Source organism: Anser brachyrhynchus, assembly GCF_964034855.1.
Source record: "Anser brachyrhynchus genome assembly, chromosome: 8".
NCBI classification, from domain to species: domain Eukaryota; kingdom Metazoa; phylum Chordata; class Aves; order Anseriformes; family Anatidae; genus Anser; species Anser brachyrhynchus.
The window spans coordinates 28,930,057-28,946,976 of NC_137702.1; the positions used below are offsets into that span (position 1 = coordinate 28,930,057).

The following is a 16,920-nucleotide window of genomic DNA, read 5'->3' on the forward strand; positions in this document are numbered from 1 at the left end:
AAATAATGTCCATTCTATGCATTGATGTTTCTTAATGCATTCTGAACTTGAGGCATTACAGTAAGTTAATTTGCAGCTATTCATCAGAGCTGCCACGCTTGCAAATTTGTAAAATGTTCATCGTTTTGGAGGTGTGTTTTACATATGAATTAAATGCTGGTTATACTACAGTTTTGTTTTTGATATTTTCTGATATTTGTATTGATTTTTTATTTAGGGCTCAACTGGTTTCCCAGGATTTCCGGGTGCCAATGGAGAGAAAGGTGCAAGGGTATGATAATTCTTAATTTCATGACAATTATCTTTTTGTACTCAGTGCTATGGGAAGTCAGTGAAAAATAGAGGTATAAGCTATTGGAGTTGGACTTGATGATCCTTATGGGTCCCTTCCAACTCGAGATATTCTATGATTCTGTTATCTAAGGAACTATAAAAACAGGCTTTTCACTCTTAAGATGAATCTCTACAGTTATGTAAAACAGGACATACTGAGACACTACTTCTCACTCTTTAAGGTATTAATCTAAGCATACAGGAACTGAGACACTTTCTTGTTGGGTATGCTACCGTAATTATACGTTGGAAAGAGAAAAGAAATCACCTTTGAGCATGTGATTTAAGAGTATAGCTGAGTGATCTTGCAAGGACTGTTTTCCTGTATCCCATGAATTAACATACTACCATGCAATTTACCCTCAAGGAAATTCAACATGTATTTCATAAGCATTCTGATTTACCACAATTTTTTTATGGGCTGAGCTTTAAAAAAAAAACAACAATGCATACCAGACAACATGAAGAACATATGCTATTAACAAATAGATGCAAAATGACAGATTTTGTTGCTTTGTTTATTGGAAGCTGGTGAGGGAAAATCTGTTAGGTGTATTCTTCTAACTAAAAATGAAATGCAGATTTGAAAGAAAACTGTAGTGTTGTCTCTAAAGCTTAACTGAATATAGCAGAACATGTTGTTAGAAACCTGATAAAATTAACAGAAGTGAGAGGATGGGTCATAGAAACGATCAGCTTAACAAGGCTTTAAGTCAAACTGAAGTAATGTATATCATTATTGTTCTTAAGAAGCCATTTTAATTTGCACATGAAAGCAAGCAGGGATTCATGATTTTTAGATAAAATACATGAAATCCAATTGCATTATTTATGTATGCTTTAGATTTTTCTTGTGTTATTTTAGCTAGGATATGTTGTTATGGACAGCAAAGCAGTATAACAATGTTCAGGTCATCCTTGTTGGACAAAATGGGACATGACTGGTAATCAGGATATCAGATTTAATTAAAAAAAAAAGAAAAAAAGAAAAATGATAACACATCAAAGAACAAACTTAAAATTATGAAAATATAATTATATTGATCCATTATCAGGCTTTCATAAAGTTTTTAATTCAGCTAGGGTTCTAATGACCTAATTAATACTGAATTGCAAATATACTTTGGTATTATGCTGATCATCAATAAGACAACAATAAATGTATGTTGTGGGTTTTTTTTTTGTTTTGTTTTGTTTTTGTAATGTGAAGTATTATGAGTCTTGCTTAACAGCAAATCATTCTGTGATATTCTACCACACACTGGTAATAAGACAGTAATTGTCCCTTAGAAGTTCACTAGCTATGTAGCATTATAAGAACAACACATAATTTTTATTTTAATAAGTAAATAAGATCAATGTAAAAAAAAAAAAAAAGAAAAAAAAACACACAAAACCAAGAACACCTCAAGAAAACAGCTGTGTGCATTTAATTCATTTTCAATAAGAGCAAGCTTTATGCTAGAACGTCTCTGCTGCTTTACTGTTGCTGTTGTGTTTACCACAGAGAATAGAAAGTACCAGTCATCAAGTTTTTTTTCTACCTGAATAATACTGTTGAATGTTAAGCTTCCTTTCATTAGAATGCACAGCAATATTAACCTAACACCGAGCCTAAAGAAAGGAATCTGTTCAGTAAGATTAGGGGGTATACTGAAGCAAAAAAATTAATGGCTAACATTCTGACAACTTCTGTATTACCTCTGTGCAAGTGTGCAGAATCCTGGTAGGTATTACAGTCCCTATTTCTGTTATTTATATATATATATCTCCTCTCTCTTCATACATACATATATATGAAGAGAGAGGATTACCCTTTGTTTTCAACATTAGCCTGTGGAACTGTTCATGGGAAAATGGGAATTCTGTCTTCAAGGCTATTACTACATTGGAAATTATGCCAAGTCCTTTAGACTACTGCAGAGGTACTCTGTTGTGTGGCATCTTCACTATTATCTTAAAATAGTTTAAAATGTTCTAATGCCTATGACAGAATCTGTCTCCAAGGCAAATTTAGTGTGTTTGACTACAAGTCTCAATGAACTCAGAAAGACAATTTTATAAAGGGCCATGGTTCTGTAAATTAAAATGAGAAGTAGATACTTAAAATAATGTTTAAACATAAGAGAGTTGCACTTCACCCCCACTTCAGTAGAAAACATTATCTCTCAAATATGGGGTTCGCTAAGATGATTTCTGTGAACTTTTCTTTACAGGGATTACATGGCAAACCAGGCCCAAGGGGACAACGAGGACCAACAGTATGTACTTTTGTTTTGCAACTTCGAGGCTTTTCTGTATTAATTGCCTCTACTATACTGTGAAGAATTATTTTGATCTGAAGTCATTACAGAATTCAACAATTATCACTAAGTGTATCTTTTTTTTTTTTTTTAATTGACAGGGTCCAAGAGGCTCAAGAGGTCCAAGAGGTCCAACTGGCAAACCAGGTCCAAAGGTAATTGTCAGCCACACAATGTAAGTTGGCTGCAGGCTGTTTCTTTTAAAGAAAATAGAGGTTTAACCTTTGAACATACTATTTTTTCTTTCTAGGGTACTGCAGGCAATGACGGTCCTCCTGGCCCACCAGGTGAAAGGGTATGTGAAAGCTATTTATATGCATGTCTTTCCCCACTGTATAGGAGTACGGTTTGGGTGTGGGAGAGTTGGTTTATTTTTAGTTTTCCTTCTTATGTATTTACCCTTCTTGGACCACAGTAACCAGAACTGGCAAAACATCAGTTCTAATGATACTGCTTTTCACAAAGTTAGGAATGGGGAAGCTCAAGTTTGCTGAAAGCTTCTTCTATCTGTAGCTCAGTTTTGTATAAATAGGGCACAGAGAATTCATACACGCTTTGCATTATATCCATGCAAATTACAGTTGGACTATCAGTCTATGCTCTTAAGAATAGCTTATTTACCGTAGCATGATACTTGTTTTTACAAATCATTCAAGCCATCTTGAGAAGATTCTTTGCTGAAACAGCTGATTTTTTTTTGTTGTTCTAAGAATTCCCTTCAAACTACTTTCTGCATGCTTGAGAAAGCCTATTGTGCTTGTTAAAATAGTTTTCTGCTTGCTACTCTGTTATTCATCAATACACAAACCCAATATGCAGTCAGACCATCACACAGCAGGAAATAGAAAATTGATATTAATAGATCAGGTTTGTACCTGTATATCAGGCAAATGACAGTGTTTCAAGTGGAATGTGGGTAGCAAAGTTTGGGTGAAACAGGAATGATGTGGCAAGGAAGAGAGATGCCAGGGCAGGAAACTGGGATTCAAACGAGTAATAAGTTAAGTAGCGTGCTGGATATAAGAACAAGGCATAGTCCGTAAAAGGAACTGTACATTATTTTACGCTGAGGAGGAACATCTGAGGCAGGCTACCAGGAGCTGAAGAGCAGAGCTGAAGCAGGGGTTTGCTAACAACTCCAACAGGTGTTGAAACAATGAGCAGATCAATCCAAGATGAAAGCATCCCAGAGAGAAATTGATTAGAGCAAAGAGATGAGGTACCACAGAACACCACATATTATGTCACTTGTGTAATACATGTGAGGTATCTATTTGCTTCCCAATAGGGGTGAATGTCAGCCAAGAAATAAAACTGGCATTTCTACTCAGCTGAGACTATTCCAGGTACCAGACATGTAAATATTATATAATCCATTCTGTGTGGCTACTGCTAAAATGAAACTCCGTGAAAAAAAAAAAAAAAAGTAACTTTAATAACATGCTGTTAATATTCTAGTGCTTTTTCTCACATAATCCATCAGTGTAGTAGCTTGAAATCTGCAAGCCATACTGTCAATAAAAAGTATGTAAATCTTTCATTAAAAAGCCTCAAGATGTGAGAGTCAAAATACGTAGAGAATTTATGAGAAAGATAGTGCAGTAAGGTCACAAGGATTTCCCGCTTTGCTTAGCACTTCTCAGTTGACTCAGATTTATTATTAGAGTCTAATCAAGGTCTACCCTAGAATAAGATTCACTTCAGGACAAAATCTCCAGGTTGGGCAAAAGGGACCTCTCCCTCGGTTACATTCGCATACTGCTTCATGTAGTGCAGGAGGCTGCCATGCTCTGGCTGTGAGCCTGGGCTCTAATGAATGAGGCTTATGGAACTTGGAAACAGCCAGCACTTTATCAGAGGAGCTAAAGAGCAGCATAATTTGGGAGACGTGACCTCCTGCTTCAGGTCTTTTGCATCAAACTTCAAACAAAATTTACTAACATATTTTGACAGCTGATGCTGTAGCAAAACCACACATCGTATATCAAGTAGAGTAGGATAAGTCTTGCACTGTATGACTAGGGTACATGGCTCTCTGCTTTGGGACCATGTAGAATAAATAGGGCTTTTCAGGTTGCTACTCTGATTTTGCACACTAAAAACTAAAAAGGACAAAATCTTTTAATAAGCTGACAGTCACTTTCAACATGTCAGCAATGAATTTTAAAAGTTTGCCTCTGTCTTGTTTGGCGACAACTTTAGAAACAGTCATGTAAGACAGCAATTTGTGTAAATATATATGACCACAGATTTATGTGGACATGTAGGCCTGTGTACATATTACACATATATGCTTGTAAATACACATATACAATGTACTAACTCGTATGATCATCTTTCACAAGATTTGTAAAGCCATGCTGCATGAAAATTTTCTCTCCATATATATATGTATATACAAAACTACATAAATAAAATTGTCATACATCATATTTTTTTCATGTATTTCAACTACTATTCATGAAATCATGAATGTTGTCCTTCGTCTCTGGTAACTATGGAAAGCTTATTCTATTTGGAAATTTGAACTGTTATCTAAATAGCTTGAAATATTATCAGAGTGAAAGAACTACCAATGATGAATGTTGGATTCAGTTAATAGACCACCAGAGCATGAATGAATTCCTATGCTTTATGCAACATAGAAAACAATGTTTCTTACTCACAGCTAACTCCTACTTTATTAAGCATAATTTCAGGGGTTAAACACAGACATACTTCATATAAGTAATTTTTCTTTTTTCTTACTGCATTCCTACAGAGCTAGTCTTACTTTCAGTCTATGCAAGTGAATTGTTGCTACCAATATTCATGGCAATGTAGATAAGACTTTACACTTACAACCATATATTATCTACAGAGTTCATATATTTTATAATTGAAGCAAACTTTTAAGTGTCATGGCAGTTGGAGTAAAACTTTGCCTGTTTGGTTGCCCTTATACTAGGGACCACAAGGGCCTCAGGGACCTGTTGGATTTCCTGGACCAAAAGGACCTCCAGTAAGTATATTCTAAAATAAGTAGGTATAATAATGAGAGTGTTATTTTTCATATAATGATTTTTCAGGTAATGTTTGAAGGTTTATTTAAGAGATGTTTTCCTACTGATAGGAAAATTTCCCCCATGCTTGTGGAGCTTTAAGGCTAAGACAAGAACTCACTCATATTTAAAATGGTAGATGAGTCATCATCACGGCAGCTCATGTCGATTCAGCATAACATATTAAACTGGAAATTCTCTAGTATGTTGATGTCAAAGTCCAGGTGACAAGCTGAGTTTAAGCAAAATACTACTCTGCTAGTGTATGTTTCCTTTTAACAGTTGATCAATTGAGGAAAAAAGAAGAAGAAAAAGAAAAAAAGAAGAGGAAGGAGACATTCATTAGTAGCAGACACATATGTTACACATTTGAGCTGCAGCCCGAAGTAGTCATATTGCTCTTTTAGTGTGCTTCTGCTCACATGAAGTACAAAAGCATCAGACCACCTATGATTTTTTCACCCATATGATTGTTATTTTTATAACAGAGAGAGAATGAGAGACAACAGAGATTCTTACAGCTAATCATATGCTTTTTTCAGTATTAAGGATGTCTAAGAAATTATTTATGTATTTTACAATTTCAGGGGCCACCTGGAAAAGATGGCTTGCCTGGGCATCCAGGACAGCGGGGTGAAACTGTGAGTAAATGAACTCTACTGTGCTAGTGTTGCAAACCTCTTAAGGACATTATAGTGTGACCAAAACTAAAGAAACAGAGAGAACAGACAAAAGGGGAAGAGGCTGGGACTAGAAGGTAACTGTAGTTTTCTTACGGTTTAGTAGTTTAGGCATAAGAAAGCTTTATTTTGTTTCCATACTACAAAAGTGAGATTATTCTTTGCTCTGCTCAGTTAGTAACATCACAATGTGCTTAACTAGTCAATAGAAGTAGAAAAAATTAATACTCAGATCTCAAATTTAGTAAAGATTTGTCAGGCAACCACTGTATCATCTTCGATCACTATATCATCTTTTCTGATTGAATGTCATGTAACATGGCATAATAAAGTATTACTAAGTAATGCTAAACAGATGGGAAACTCGAAAGTCAACAGCTTTGGAAAGTGCTATCAGGAATGATTCAACCTGTGAAAAAAGAGTTCAATTTTGAAATTATATTCTATGCAATTCCCCTAAAAATCTTCATAAGTACATCTTGGAAGCAAAATTTTTAAAGTAACATATAAAATTTTTAATGGAATTATTAATATGTATATATTTCTGTAGTGCCAAAACCTGACTTATCTCCCACTGAAATTAAAATAAAATTATTACTTGGTTTTTCCAGAGCTAGAGAAAGAATTAAATGAGATTAGAGAGAAATGTTCTCATCATGATCAATGTGTTTGGAATTCCATCTTCACTGGGAATCTGGAAGTGAGTGCTGAGTCACTTCCACTGCTGGAAGTGGGAGCACAGACCTTGGAGTGACACATCATTCTGAAAAACTGTATTTTCCTCTGACATTTTAATGCCATTGCTTTGCAATGATGGTAGTGGTTTTTTGTTTGTTTGTTTGTTTGTTTCATGGGAGAGAAACACTATTGACTGCTTATTTGTTCTTTTTCAGTGACTTCAAACTCACAATTTGACACGTATTCTTGTAGGAAGGTCATTTGGTGGGGTCAAAATTAACATTAGTTTGCATTTGGAATTGCATACAATTGTCCAAGTTGTGTTTTGCTTGTCAAAATGAATTTAAATGGATGCAGATTTGTTGAGAAAACTTTGGGTTTGTATTGAACATTTTATTTGAAAATAGTAAAGAAACAAATATATTTATTTGCATATATATTCTACAGCTGGTACTGTTTAGCCTAGAAAAGGGAAGGCTCAGGGCAGATCTTACCAATGTATACCTGAAGAGAGGGTGTCAAGAAAATGGAGCCAGGTTCTTTTCAGTTTTGCCCAGTGACAGGAAAAGAAGCAATGGGCACAAATTAAACACAAGAAGTTACATCTGTGCATCAGGAAGCACTTTTTTACTATGAGGATGACCAAGCACTGGCAAAGGTTGCCCAGAGAGGTTGTAGGGTCTCCCTTCCTGGAGATCTTCAAAAGCCATCTGGACATGGTCCTGGGCAATGGTCTCTAGGTGACCCTGTTTGAGCAGGGGACTTGGACCAATGATTTTCAGAGGCTCCATGGGACTCAACCATTCTATGATTCCATGGTTTTTCATTTCACTCATTACTAGAAATGGAAGATGCAAAATACAATAAAACTACGGACTATGTCATTGTACGATGGTACTCTAATTTTATATCTTTTGGGTTTAGTAGGGTTAAAATGATATAACATTTGAGTAACTCAGGCACAAACACAGCTTATTAGCAGGAATTAGTTTAAATGTATTTTCCCCATGGATTCTCACAGATATCTTTTTGTACAAAAACAGATTTTAAAAAACAAACTAAATAGAAAGTAGATTCGTTGACTTTCTTTTTTCCAAGAAGATTTCCATTTCTGATTTTTTTAAAAAATGTATAAATCAGAAAACATTCATTGACCTCACTGGTTAAATCAGGGTCTTAGAATTCTGTTTCTCATTTATGTGTCTCATTAAAGTTCAATGGTGCATGTAGGCATTTTAGCAATCAGGCTAAGAAACATGCTCAGCCTTAAAAAATTCGTGAGCAAAATTCCTGGATTGCAGTTTGTTTGTGGACTAAGAGCTGTACGTTGACAGCAACTGAGGTAAATATTAGTGAAAATAAGGATACTGCTTCTTCCCCCAGTAAGCCATATGCTTCTCTGAAGAATTGCCGTTGTTTGCTGAGACAGGAATGGTAATGTTATAATTAATTTGGAACATAGATGTAGGAATAACCTAGATACTGTAAACCAATATAAAGCTAGTTCCTCTTTAGAAATTATTATCCGTTTCAGTTATTGATCACAGATCGGTGGGAGGCATCAGCTGCAGAGCTCTTTAGATTGCTGGGTGTTACAATAGAATTTAGTGTTTTGTGTCTATGAAAGGACAAAATAGAAATGTACTAGCTGTTTCATCAATTAGAATTAATCAAGGACCTTCTCACTACAAGAAACTCAGTTTCTTTATATTGTCTTTCACATAAAATTTAAAAAAAAAAAAGAGTAATTAGGTACAAGCACATGCATGAGACACTGGTGTAAATTTTTTACTACATTTTTATTATTTTAGATGAACCCATGGGGTGTTCAGGTCATCTTGGATATTTGCTGCTGAAATCTCTTTTGCTTATTACTTGTTTTACAAATCTGCACCTGTAGGAATTGATACATTTTTGACACAAAAGGAAAAGCACGGCAGTAAGACTATCATTAGCATCAGGAATCTTTGAGTATACTGCAAAATATCAATGCGTTCTGCAAACCTGGGAAATAGCAAGTCTTAAGTTGTTTTCAAGAAATAGGCAACATTCAACGCTCCCTTATCTTTCTTTTACAATAGGCTTCAGACGAAGTTTTGACAAAGTAAAGGAGGGGACACATGAATGATTCAACCTGTAGCAGTTTTAATTTTCAGCAAGTAGAGCAAAGGAATTTTGTATTTGTTTTTAATCTGGATCATTTCAAAGGTCTGAGAGAGAATGCCTAAATAGCTACAGGCCAAACTGAACCATGATAACAACTGGCTTGCAGCAAGAAGAGAATCAGTTTGAGGAAGATTAAAAAAAAAAAAAAAAAAAAAAAAAAGGTTAAACTGAATCTGATGGAATTGGGAACCTGTCAGCGAGACTGCGCCCTGAGGAATGCTGAGCAGGGCCCAACGTTTCTAAAAAATACGAGCCAAATGACACCTTTGTTTTTACACAGGTGAGCAGGGTAGGAGGCAGATACAGGCTGTTAGGCAGGGGTTAGATGTTATACAGCAGTATTGCCCACACAACTTAATCCAACATCTGTGTCTTTCTTTAAGAAGCATTTATATATCTAGCTTTATGATTCATAATATAAATATGTAAAAATGTATTTTCAGCTGTCTTATAGCTGCATCACTTATGTATTGAGACTCCCCCAATCAAGTTTACCTAGAGAGATCTGTAAAACTGACTGGTATTTTTACTACTGTACGACCTCATAGAGATTGGAACTGATAGAACTAGGAAAGATTAATCAGTACTTCACTTCTAAGTATACACAGGAAAAAAAAAAGTTTCTAATTTTTATTTCTTGAAGAGAAGACCCTCTGACATGGAATCTCTGTTTTTCTTCTTCAGCTCAGATCTGAACTTTGCTCTTCTATATCTTGTTCTAGGTAACATAGTATTTTATGATTATTTCACAGGGTTTTCAAGGAAAAACTGGTCCTCCTGGTCCTGGTGGGGTTGTTGGCCCTCAGGTACATCATTTAATTTCATACCTAACTTCAAAAAGTCGTTTTTGAAGGGTTATATTATGGCTAGTGCATAAGGCAGTTATTTTTGTTGTATTAAAAGATAACAATGGTTATCTTAACTTTGGTAACAAAATATACATAACAATTTTAGAAACTTCTAATTACTTAGTATTATACATAGTGATCATCAGTGATTCCCCAAAATATGCAAATGTTGGATTTTTTTTTTGAGCATTCTTCATGTAATCGTGAATTTGAAGGTTTGCAGAAGTCAAGAATGCTGACTGAGATCTCTAATGTGAAATAGTTTAGAAAGAACAAGACATTATGTGGCAGTATTGTCAGAGGCCAAATTCCAGTCATTTTTAGACTGTTGAGAGTTTCACTATTAAAATTTAATTTATCTAATCTTATTTATTTGCAGTAAAATCAGGTATTTGGATTGCATGGGCTTTTTTTTAGGTAATTCCCTCAGTGAAAATTTTCTGCTAGTGAATCTGAAGAGATATCTTTCAACTCTCTTACTTTTCAATTCATATTATTCAGAAAAGCAACTGTACAGACAGTGTTTTAAGACAAACATAGTACATGCATTTCCCTTACATGTCCTTTTTGTAACCTCCTCCCATATGTAGAAATGCACTGTGTTTTAAGCTTCATTGCCTAAGGAGCAAGGTCAGGTTTTCAATCTGTGGAAGCTGTACAGACATGTCTGCAGGCAAAATGCAATGCAAGATTTATTTTATAGGACAAAGTTATTTTGTAAGTCAGCTTTGCCTGAAGGGGAAGGTGAGGAATGTATGCTCACCAATGGCGATATTTTGTAACATACACTCAGAGCAGCTGGATAATAAGAATCTGTACCCCTTAAAGACATTAAATATCTTGAGATGACTGAGGTTTTACCTTTGTGCTTAGGGTCCTACTGGTGAGACTGGCCCAATTGGTGAAAGAGGTCATCCGGGTCCTCCTGGCCCACCAGGTGAACAAGGCCTCCCAGGTGCTGCAGGAAAAGAAGGTGCTAAGGTATGATGTGGCTTTGGGAAACAAATTGGAAGGGGCAGATAAATTGCCAATAGACTCATGTTAAATTATAATATATAACACACAGAATAAAACCAGGATGTATTATTGACACATTTCCCACAGAAGGATTTTGAAGGCTGAAAGATTCCAATTTTAGAGTTGTTTCTGCTTCTACTGAAATAATTAAAATTATTTTGAGCCAATAATTAGCATTTTTATAATAAAAAATAAGCAAATATATACCACACATTTACTGTGGATATGATGAACATCAACATTATAAATATTTTTTGTTTAATCAAAATGTAATGTTTTCAAGGGTGACCCAGGCCCTCAAGGTATTCCTGGGAAAGATGGACCAGCAGGTCTTCGTGGTTTCCCTGGAGAGAGAGGCCTTCCAGGAGCTCAGGTATAATATAAGCACTACGAAAAATAGTTTGTAAATAAATGAGAATAATGTATTAACCCTCTTATTTCATGGAACCTTCTACTGTGTTTAAAAATGAATACAGTAGTCAAAAAGACATCAAGAATCCAACGTTGTTAAATATCATTGGCTTTATAACCAGAAAGGAATTTATTCAGCTGTTTGTCTCTGGATTTTTACATTTTTCCTATTCCATATGTTGCAAAAATAACTCTTGAATTTTCCAGTGTAAGTAATAAGCATTTTTCTAATTTTTAGGGTCCAGCTGGTCTAAAAGGAGGGGAAGGTCCACAAGGCCCACCTGGCCCAGTTGTAAGTAAACATAATAACTGCATGGAAATGTGAACAATATTACACAAAGTAACCTTTTTTCTTCTACACATGTTGTGATATTTTCATCATAGATTCATACAATCATAGAATCATTTAGGTTGGAAAAGATCTCTGAGGTCATCTAGTCCAACATTTAACCTAGCACTGTCAAATCCACCATTAAACTCTGTCACTAAACTCTACATCTACACCAACACAGTCTGTAAAACAGGAAACAGATGTATGTCATTCAAAGTGATCAGTAACTGTTTTCTGCTAATTGCTCGTACTAATAAACCTATACCTTGAGGAACGTGAAGATTGTGAATATTTGAAGTCTTCTGCTAACAGTAGATATGAAATGCATTTGTTGGTCAATACTCTCCACTTACACAAGTTGTTGAGATGTAAGAGATTTTCTGTAGTGGAAAGATATTGGATACAGATATTGGACTCATGCTATACTCCCTTTGTATAAATGAAGTTTACTCATACAGTTGACCCAAATAAAGTTAAACATACTGCTGGTGTTCTGCATTGCCTAAGCTAGCATTTAAAAATGTTACATCACCATTTTTGTGCCCTTATTATTATATCTAATCTTTTAAACCAAACACCAGACAGAGTGTAAGATTCATTTTAACTTATTGTGAAACTTTTTTTTTTTTTAATTTAGACTAGGATACCAGAATGTTTTATTGATACTCATCTCCAGTAATTTCTTTGTAGTTAGGAAACGTCACATAATTTATCTCTTTCCACAACTATTCTACATTTTTTAATTTATTTATTATCTTAAAAAAACAAGTCTGAAGACAATTTTCTCAGAACCTACTGAAATTTTTCACCCTATGTTTGGAGACCTCAACACAATTAAAGAAGGGAGCATATTTCAATTCTATTTTGAGGTGCTTTGAAATTGGTGCAGTAAATGGTAAGAAAGCAGACGTTATTGTTGCAAAGCATTATTTGTGCCACAACATCTTCATTGAAAAAATATTTTTCAGATGAAAGTTTATATTCTGCAGAAAACAGGAAAAGTTGTAGAGTAAGCTTAAGAACTTTGAGAACGTATAATAAACATGGCAAAAATGATCTTATTTTGGAAAAAAATTAATATGTAATTGTAAATCTCCCATTCAAAACCATGGGAAAATAGATCATGCAAGAATGTAAGAATGGCCTACTAAAAATACTGTACTATAAATATTTTTTTAATGGTGCATTATACAATTATTAATAATTGTAGAGGATAAGATGACCAAAAACCATCCATTGCTTTGATGACTTTGTCTTCACTATATGGTCTTGTGTGGACCGTGTCTAGAGACAGGCTCAGTGAAACTTTTACAAATTATTTTTGTTTGGCTAATGACACTGCGTAAAATCTTTAGAATTTAACTACTTGTCATGCAGTTATATTTGTTCTGTACACCCTAAGCTTAACATAGGTATAAAAATCTATTTGCCAACTTTTTGTGTTATAGTTGGTATTCATTTTATGATTATGATAGAAAAGCAGGGTTATGTACTTATTTCTCAAAAATCGTAAATAATTCTTAGGTAGCATGAGTAGTTTTGTTTTATTTTGTTTTGTTTTTTCTAGATGGTCCTGTGCTCAACAGTTGTTTATATTTAGATTTTTTTTCATGTTTGGACTACTACTATATATATATCTGCTGCCTCTTTCATTGCAATTTGTAGTAGGCATTCACTGAAAGTACTTGAAATAGGATACTTGCTTAAAGTTGCCTGTTCTCTGTTATTTTCATACAAGGAACTTCTACAGGGATGCACTGGATGTAAATGGTACACTCATCCTCAAACACAAACTGTGTAGATTTTGACAACCATCTTGTCAACTCATTTCTCTCTTCCATTCAGTGCAACTGAAGTGGGGGAAAAAAAAAAAAAAGTCAGCACAGCTATTCCTATTAGGCAAAAAAGTAATAGAGGAGCTGAAATTTTATGTATTTCAGTAACAAAGCTCTCAGATACCCTTACAATTCATACTGGGATTAGAATGCATTAAACAGGGAGGAAAAAAAACCCACAGTATAAAATTCTCGCTTTTGTATTATTTCTATGTTATTGGAATCTAGATGTGCTACACTAGATTTATTTATTGGAAAAGATCTACTGTAGCACACATTTAAGCTTTAATTCTTAATTTTAACTCCTAAAATTTTAATTCTTAAAATGAAGTATTGAATTACTTATGCCTTTAAGCTTCTGTTCTTTAAATCAATATATGTTTGTGATGTTCTTAACAAAATGCAGTACATGTACATTCTCAAAAGGCATCAAAAGAAGATAACTAGGAATGCAATGGAAGCTAAAAGGGAGAGTCGAAAGGGATGACTGCTCCACTATATCTGAAGAACCTGAACTGTTAGAAGAAAAGATGAAACAAAATCAAGAAAGCATAGGCCAAAATAGTGTCTTCAAACTAAAGGTCGTGTTATCATTTTTTGTTAAGGGATGCCGTAAGGCTGGACTAACCTCTCAAGTGGATGGCTAGCTCAGGTACAATGAACTAGAACTCTTAAGAGCATGCAGTTACCAGACAGCTCAAGCATACCTGACATTTCAGCACACTTCACTTTCCGAGACAGGATGTCCACACATTAACTGTGTCAGAACTATCATAGTTTCTCATATATATGCGTCATGAAAGGCAGTGAGGAAAAAACATATACCCTGTTTCATGATGGTTGTCCATATTTTGATATACCTGTGTTTGAACATAAATTCAAATGTTCCCTGTTTTTCTACATATAGAGTATGTCTGTTAGTGTTTTAGTTTAGAACACCAGTGTCTTTCTGAGGTGAACATCTTTATCATTCCTACTTACCATGTTTTGGTTCATATCATGGAGCTCTCTTGGAGCTCATGAACTGTATTCCTTTCATGTGAAACTAATTTGGAAGAGAAATTCCAGGAGCCCTTCCAATAAATTCCAGGAGCCCTTGCAATACACGCCAGCTAATAGGAGTTCACTGTCAGAGTAGAGTCAGTGTGAAGTTTACTCCAGAAACACACAGAGCATCGGTATCAGGAGCACAGTACCAACTGACTCATTTTACAAATTCATGCCTTTGGGGCCACACATCCTGCTAAGTCATAAAAGAGTCACGTAGGAAGCTCAGAATTATTTGCAAGGTTTTTTTGTTTTGTTTTGTTTTGTTTTGTTTTTTGAGAAATATATATAGTTGTAGCAGAAATAATGGGCAAAGTGGAAAGAGCTTGAAGGAAAAATATTTTTTCTGACAAATTTACTTTGAGTTTACTGTTGTGCAAAACAGGCCTCTTGAGGCAGAAACAGCACCAAGCTGACCTGAAAGTACTCCAGAAATCCAGTGGTGTTTTTTTCTCCTATTTCATCTTTAATTACTAACTTCTTGTTTTGAAATTGTTTTTCAGTGAATAAGATGCATAGATGCCCTTAATACCAGTTTTCTGTACGTCTGCAAGCACCATAATTAAACCGCAAAAGCTTGTTTTTTTCCCCAACATTTCATAGCAGACTGTGAACATTAAGTAGTCCTAAAATATTTTCTCATCTATTTTTAGCCAATAGAGGGTACACGCAGAAGTGTAATTATAATGGAACCTTCATTTGCCATTTATAAGAGGAAGAGAGTTCATGCCACTGAGTGATTTTCCTCCAATTCCCTGCCAATACCAATTGCTTCTAACTAGCATATATGGTCAATTATACGATTTATTTGGCTAGCACATCCATCTGCGAGCATACCAAACAAATGACTGCTCCAAATACTGTGCATGCCAATTACCGTGCTTAGAGGGATTTGGACAAAAGAGAGAGATGCATGAATGCACTTCAGAGCTTTTTTTTTCCTTTTTTTTGTTTTGTTGTTGTTGGTTTCTTTTTTAACAGTTCTCTCTTATCTGCTGTCTTCATCCTCCGTTTGTTTTATTCCCTTCTCACACTACTGTATGGAATGATGAATTCTGATGAGAGAAAGCTCCTTGGAATGTCAAGCAGTCATTTTTCATTAGCCAATTTAGGGATAGGATACCCAAATTGGACTCAGAATTTGCCACCTAAAGGCTACCCAGTTATCAGCATTGAACTGTATAGAGCTATCTTCCTCTATCTGATGAAATTTTTCAGTCATGGGAATGTTCTCTTGTTGAGCATTTTGTTAACAATCAGTAAATAGTACTGTTATGTCCACATAATGTATACAAATCTATAATTACATATCTCTCCACAGAAGGCAAGATAAAAACAGTCACTAATGAGCTTATAGTCTGTATAAGAGAAATATATGACAAAGCATTTCATTCACTTCCATTCTTCAGAGGTTTTTATTAAAAATAAAAAAAGCCACAAATTGATAAAAAGATGAGAAAAGAAGATGCAAAGATGTAAGTAGCCCTGAAAGATCACAGGTTAACAGGGAGTTTGGTAATATGATTATTTCATAGTGGAAGTGACCTAAACATAAAATACTTTTCTGAGTTGTGACTATAATGTAATGTGTTTTACTTTGATCAGAGGCTACACAGCCATTCTCACAAAGAAATAAGAGGATCCTTGAAAACAGAATGCAAACTTTCTGTTCATGCCTCATGTGGAATTTAAGCACGGCAAATAAAAGTGATGCAAAAATGCAAGTGAAAAGTTGGCCTAGTAAAAAGAGCTACTAGAAACTGTGGCCACTGGTAGTGTCTGCTGTCTAATGTAAGAAAGATCCATGAGTTACTTTCCCTTCTATTTTTTCCTCTCTATTCTTGCATTCTACTGATGAGCTGACTTAGAATTGTTTATCTTATGAGATCTGACAGGATCAGAGACCATGGCAGTATGGCTGCAGGGTTGTGAATTGTTCTTGTTGAATTCACTGAAGTCGTAGGAAGTGAAATAACAGAAATAGGATTCAAACTTAGGCATCCACCCAGACTTTCAAAAAAGCACATGGAAGGATAAAGTCATCCAAGTCCTGTATAAATACTGCTTGAACACTAATGCAAAATTAGATCTAATTTGATAAATTAGATAATTTGAAGAGAAAAAAAAAAAAAAAAACATTCAGCATAACTGTTCAGCATTCTGTTCTTTGGAGCAGTCATTCAGCACTCTATTCTGCCACAGTAACCTAGAGGGAAAATCACCTTACTAT

At 34.9% G+C, this 16,920-nt stretch overlaps 1 protein-coding gene across 4 annotated transcripts in view; it reads left to right on the forward strand.

Moving 5' to 3' along the window:
• The window catches only part of COL11A1 (collagen type XI alpha 1 chain), a 139,770-nt gene that overhangs the window by 84,522 nt on the left and 38,328 nt on the right, over nucleotides 1-16,920 (forward strand). For all 4 annotated transcript variants that reach the window (XM_080602393.1, XM_080602390.1, XM_080602391.1 and 1 more), the window contains 10 exons: nucleotides 218-271; nucleotides 2,550-2,594; nucleotides 2,738-2,791; nucleotides 2,887-2,931; nucleotides 5,584-5,637; nucleotides 6,265-6,318; nucleotides 9,954-10,007; nucleotides 10,923-11,030; nucleotides 11,350-11,439; nucleotides 11,716-11,769. In XM_080602393.1, coding sequence (XP_080458519.1) covers nucleotides 218-271; nucleotides 2,550-2,594; nucleotides 2,738-2,791; nucleotides 2,887-2,931; nucleotides 5,584-5,637; nucleotides 6,265-6,318; nucleotides 9,954-10,007; nucleotides 10,923-11,030; nucleotides 11,350-11,439; nucleotides 11,716-11,769 — 612 coding nt within the window. The remainder of the gene's footprint in view (nucleotides 1-217; nucleotides 272-2,549; nucleotides 2,595-2,737; nucleotides 2,792-2,886; nucleotides 2,932-5,583; nucleotides 5,638-6,264; nucleotides 6,319-9,953; nucleotides 10,008-10,922; nucleotides 11,031-11,349; nucleotides 11,440-11,715; nucleotides 11,770-16,920) is intronic.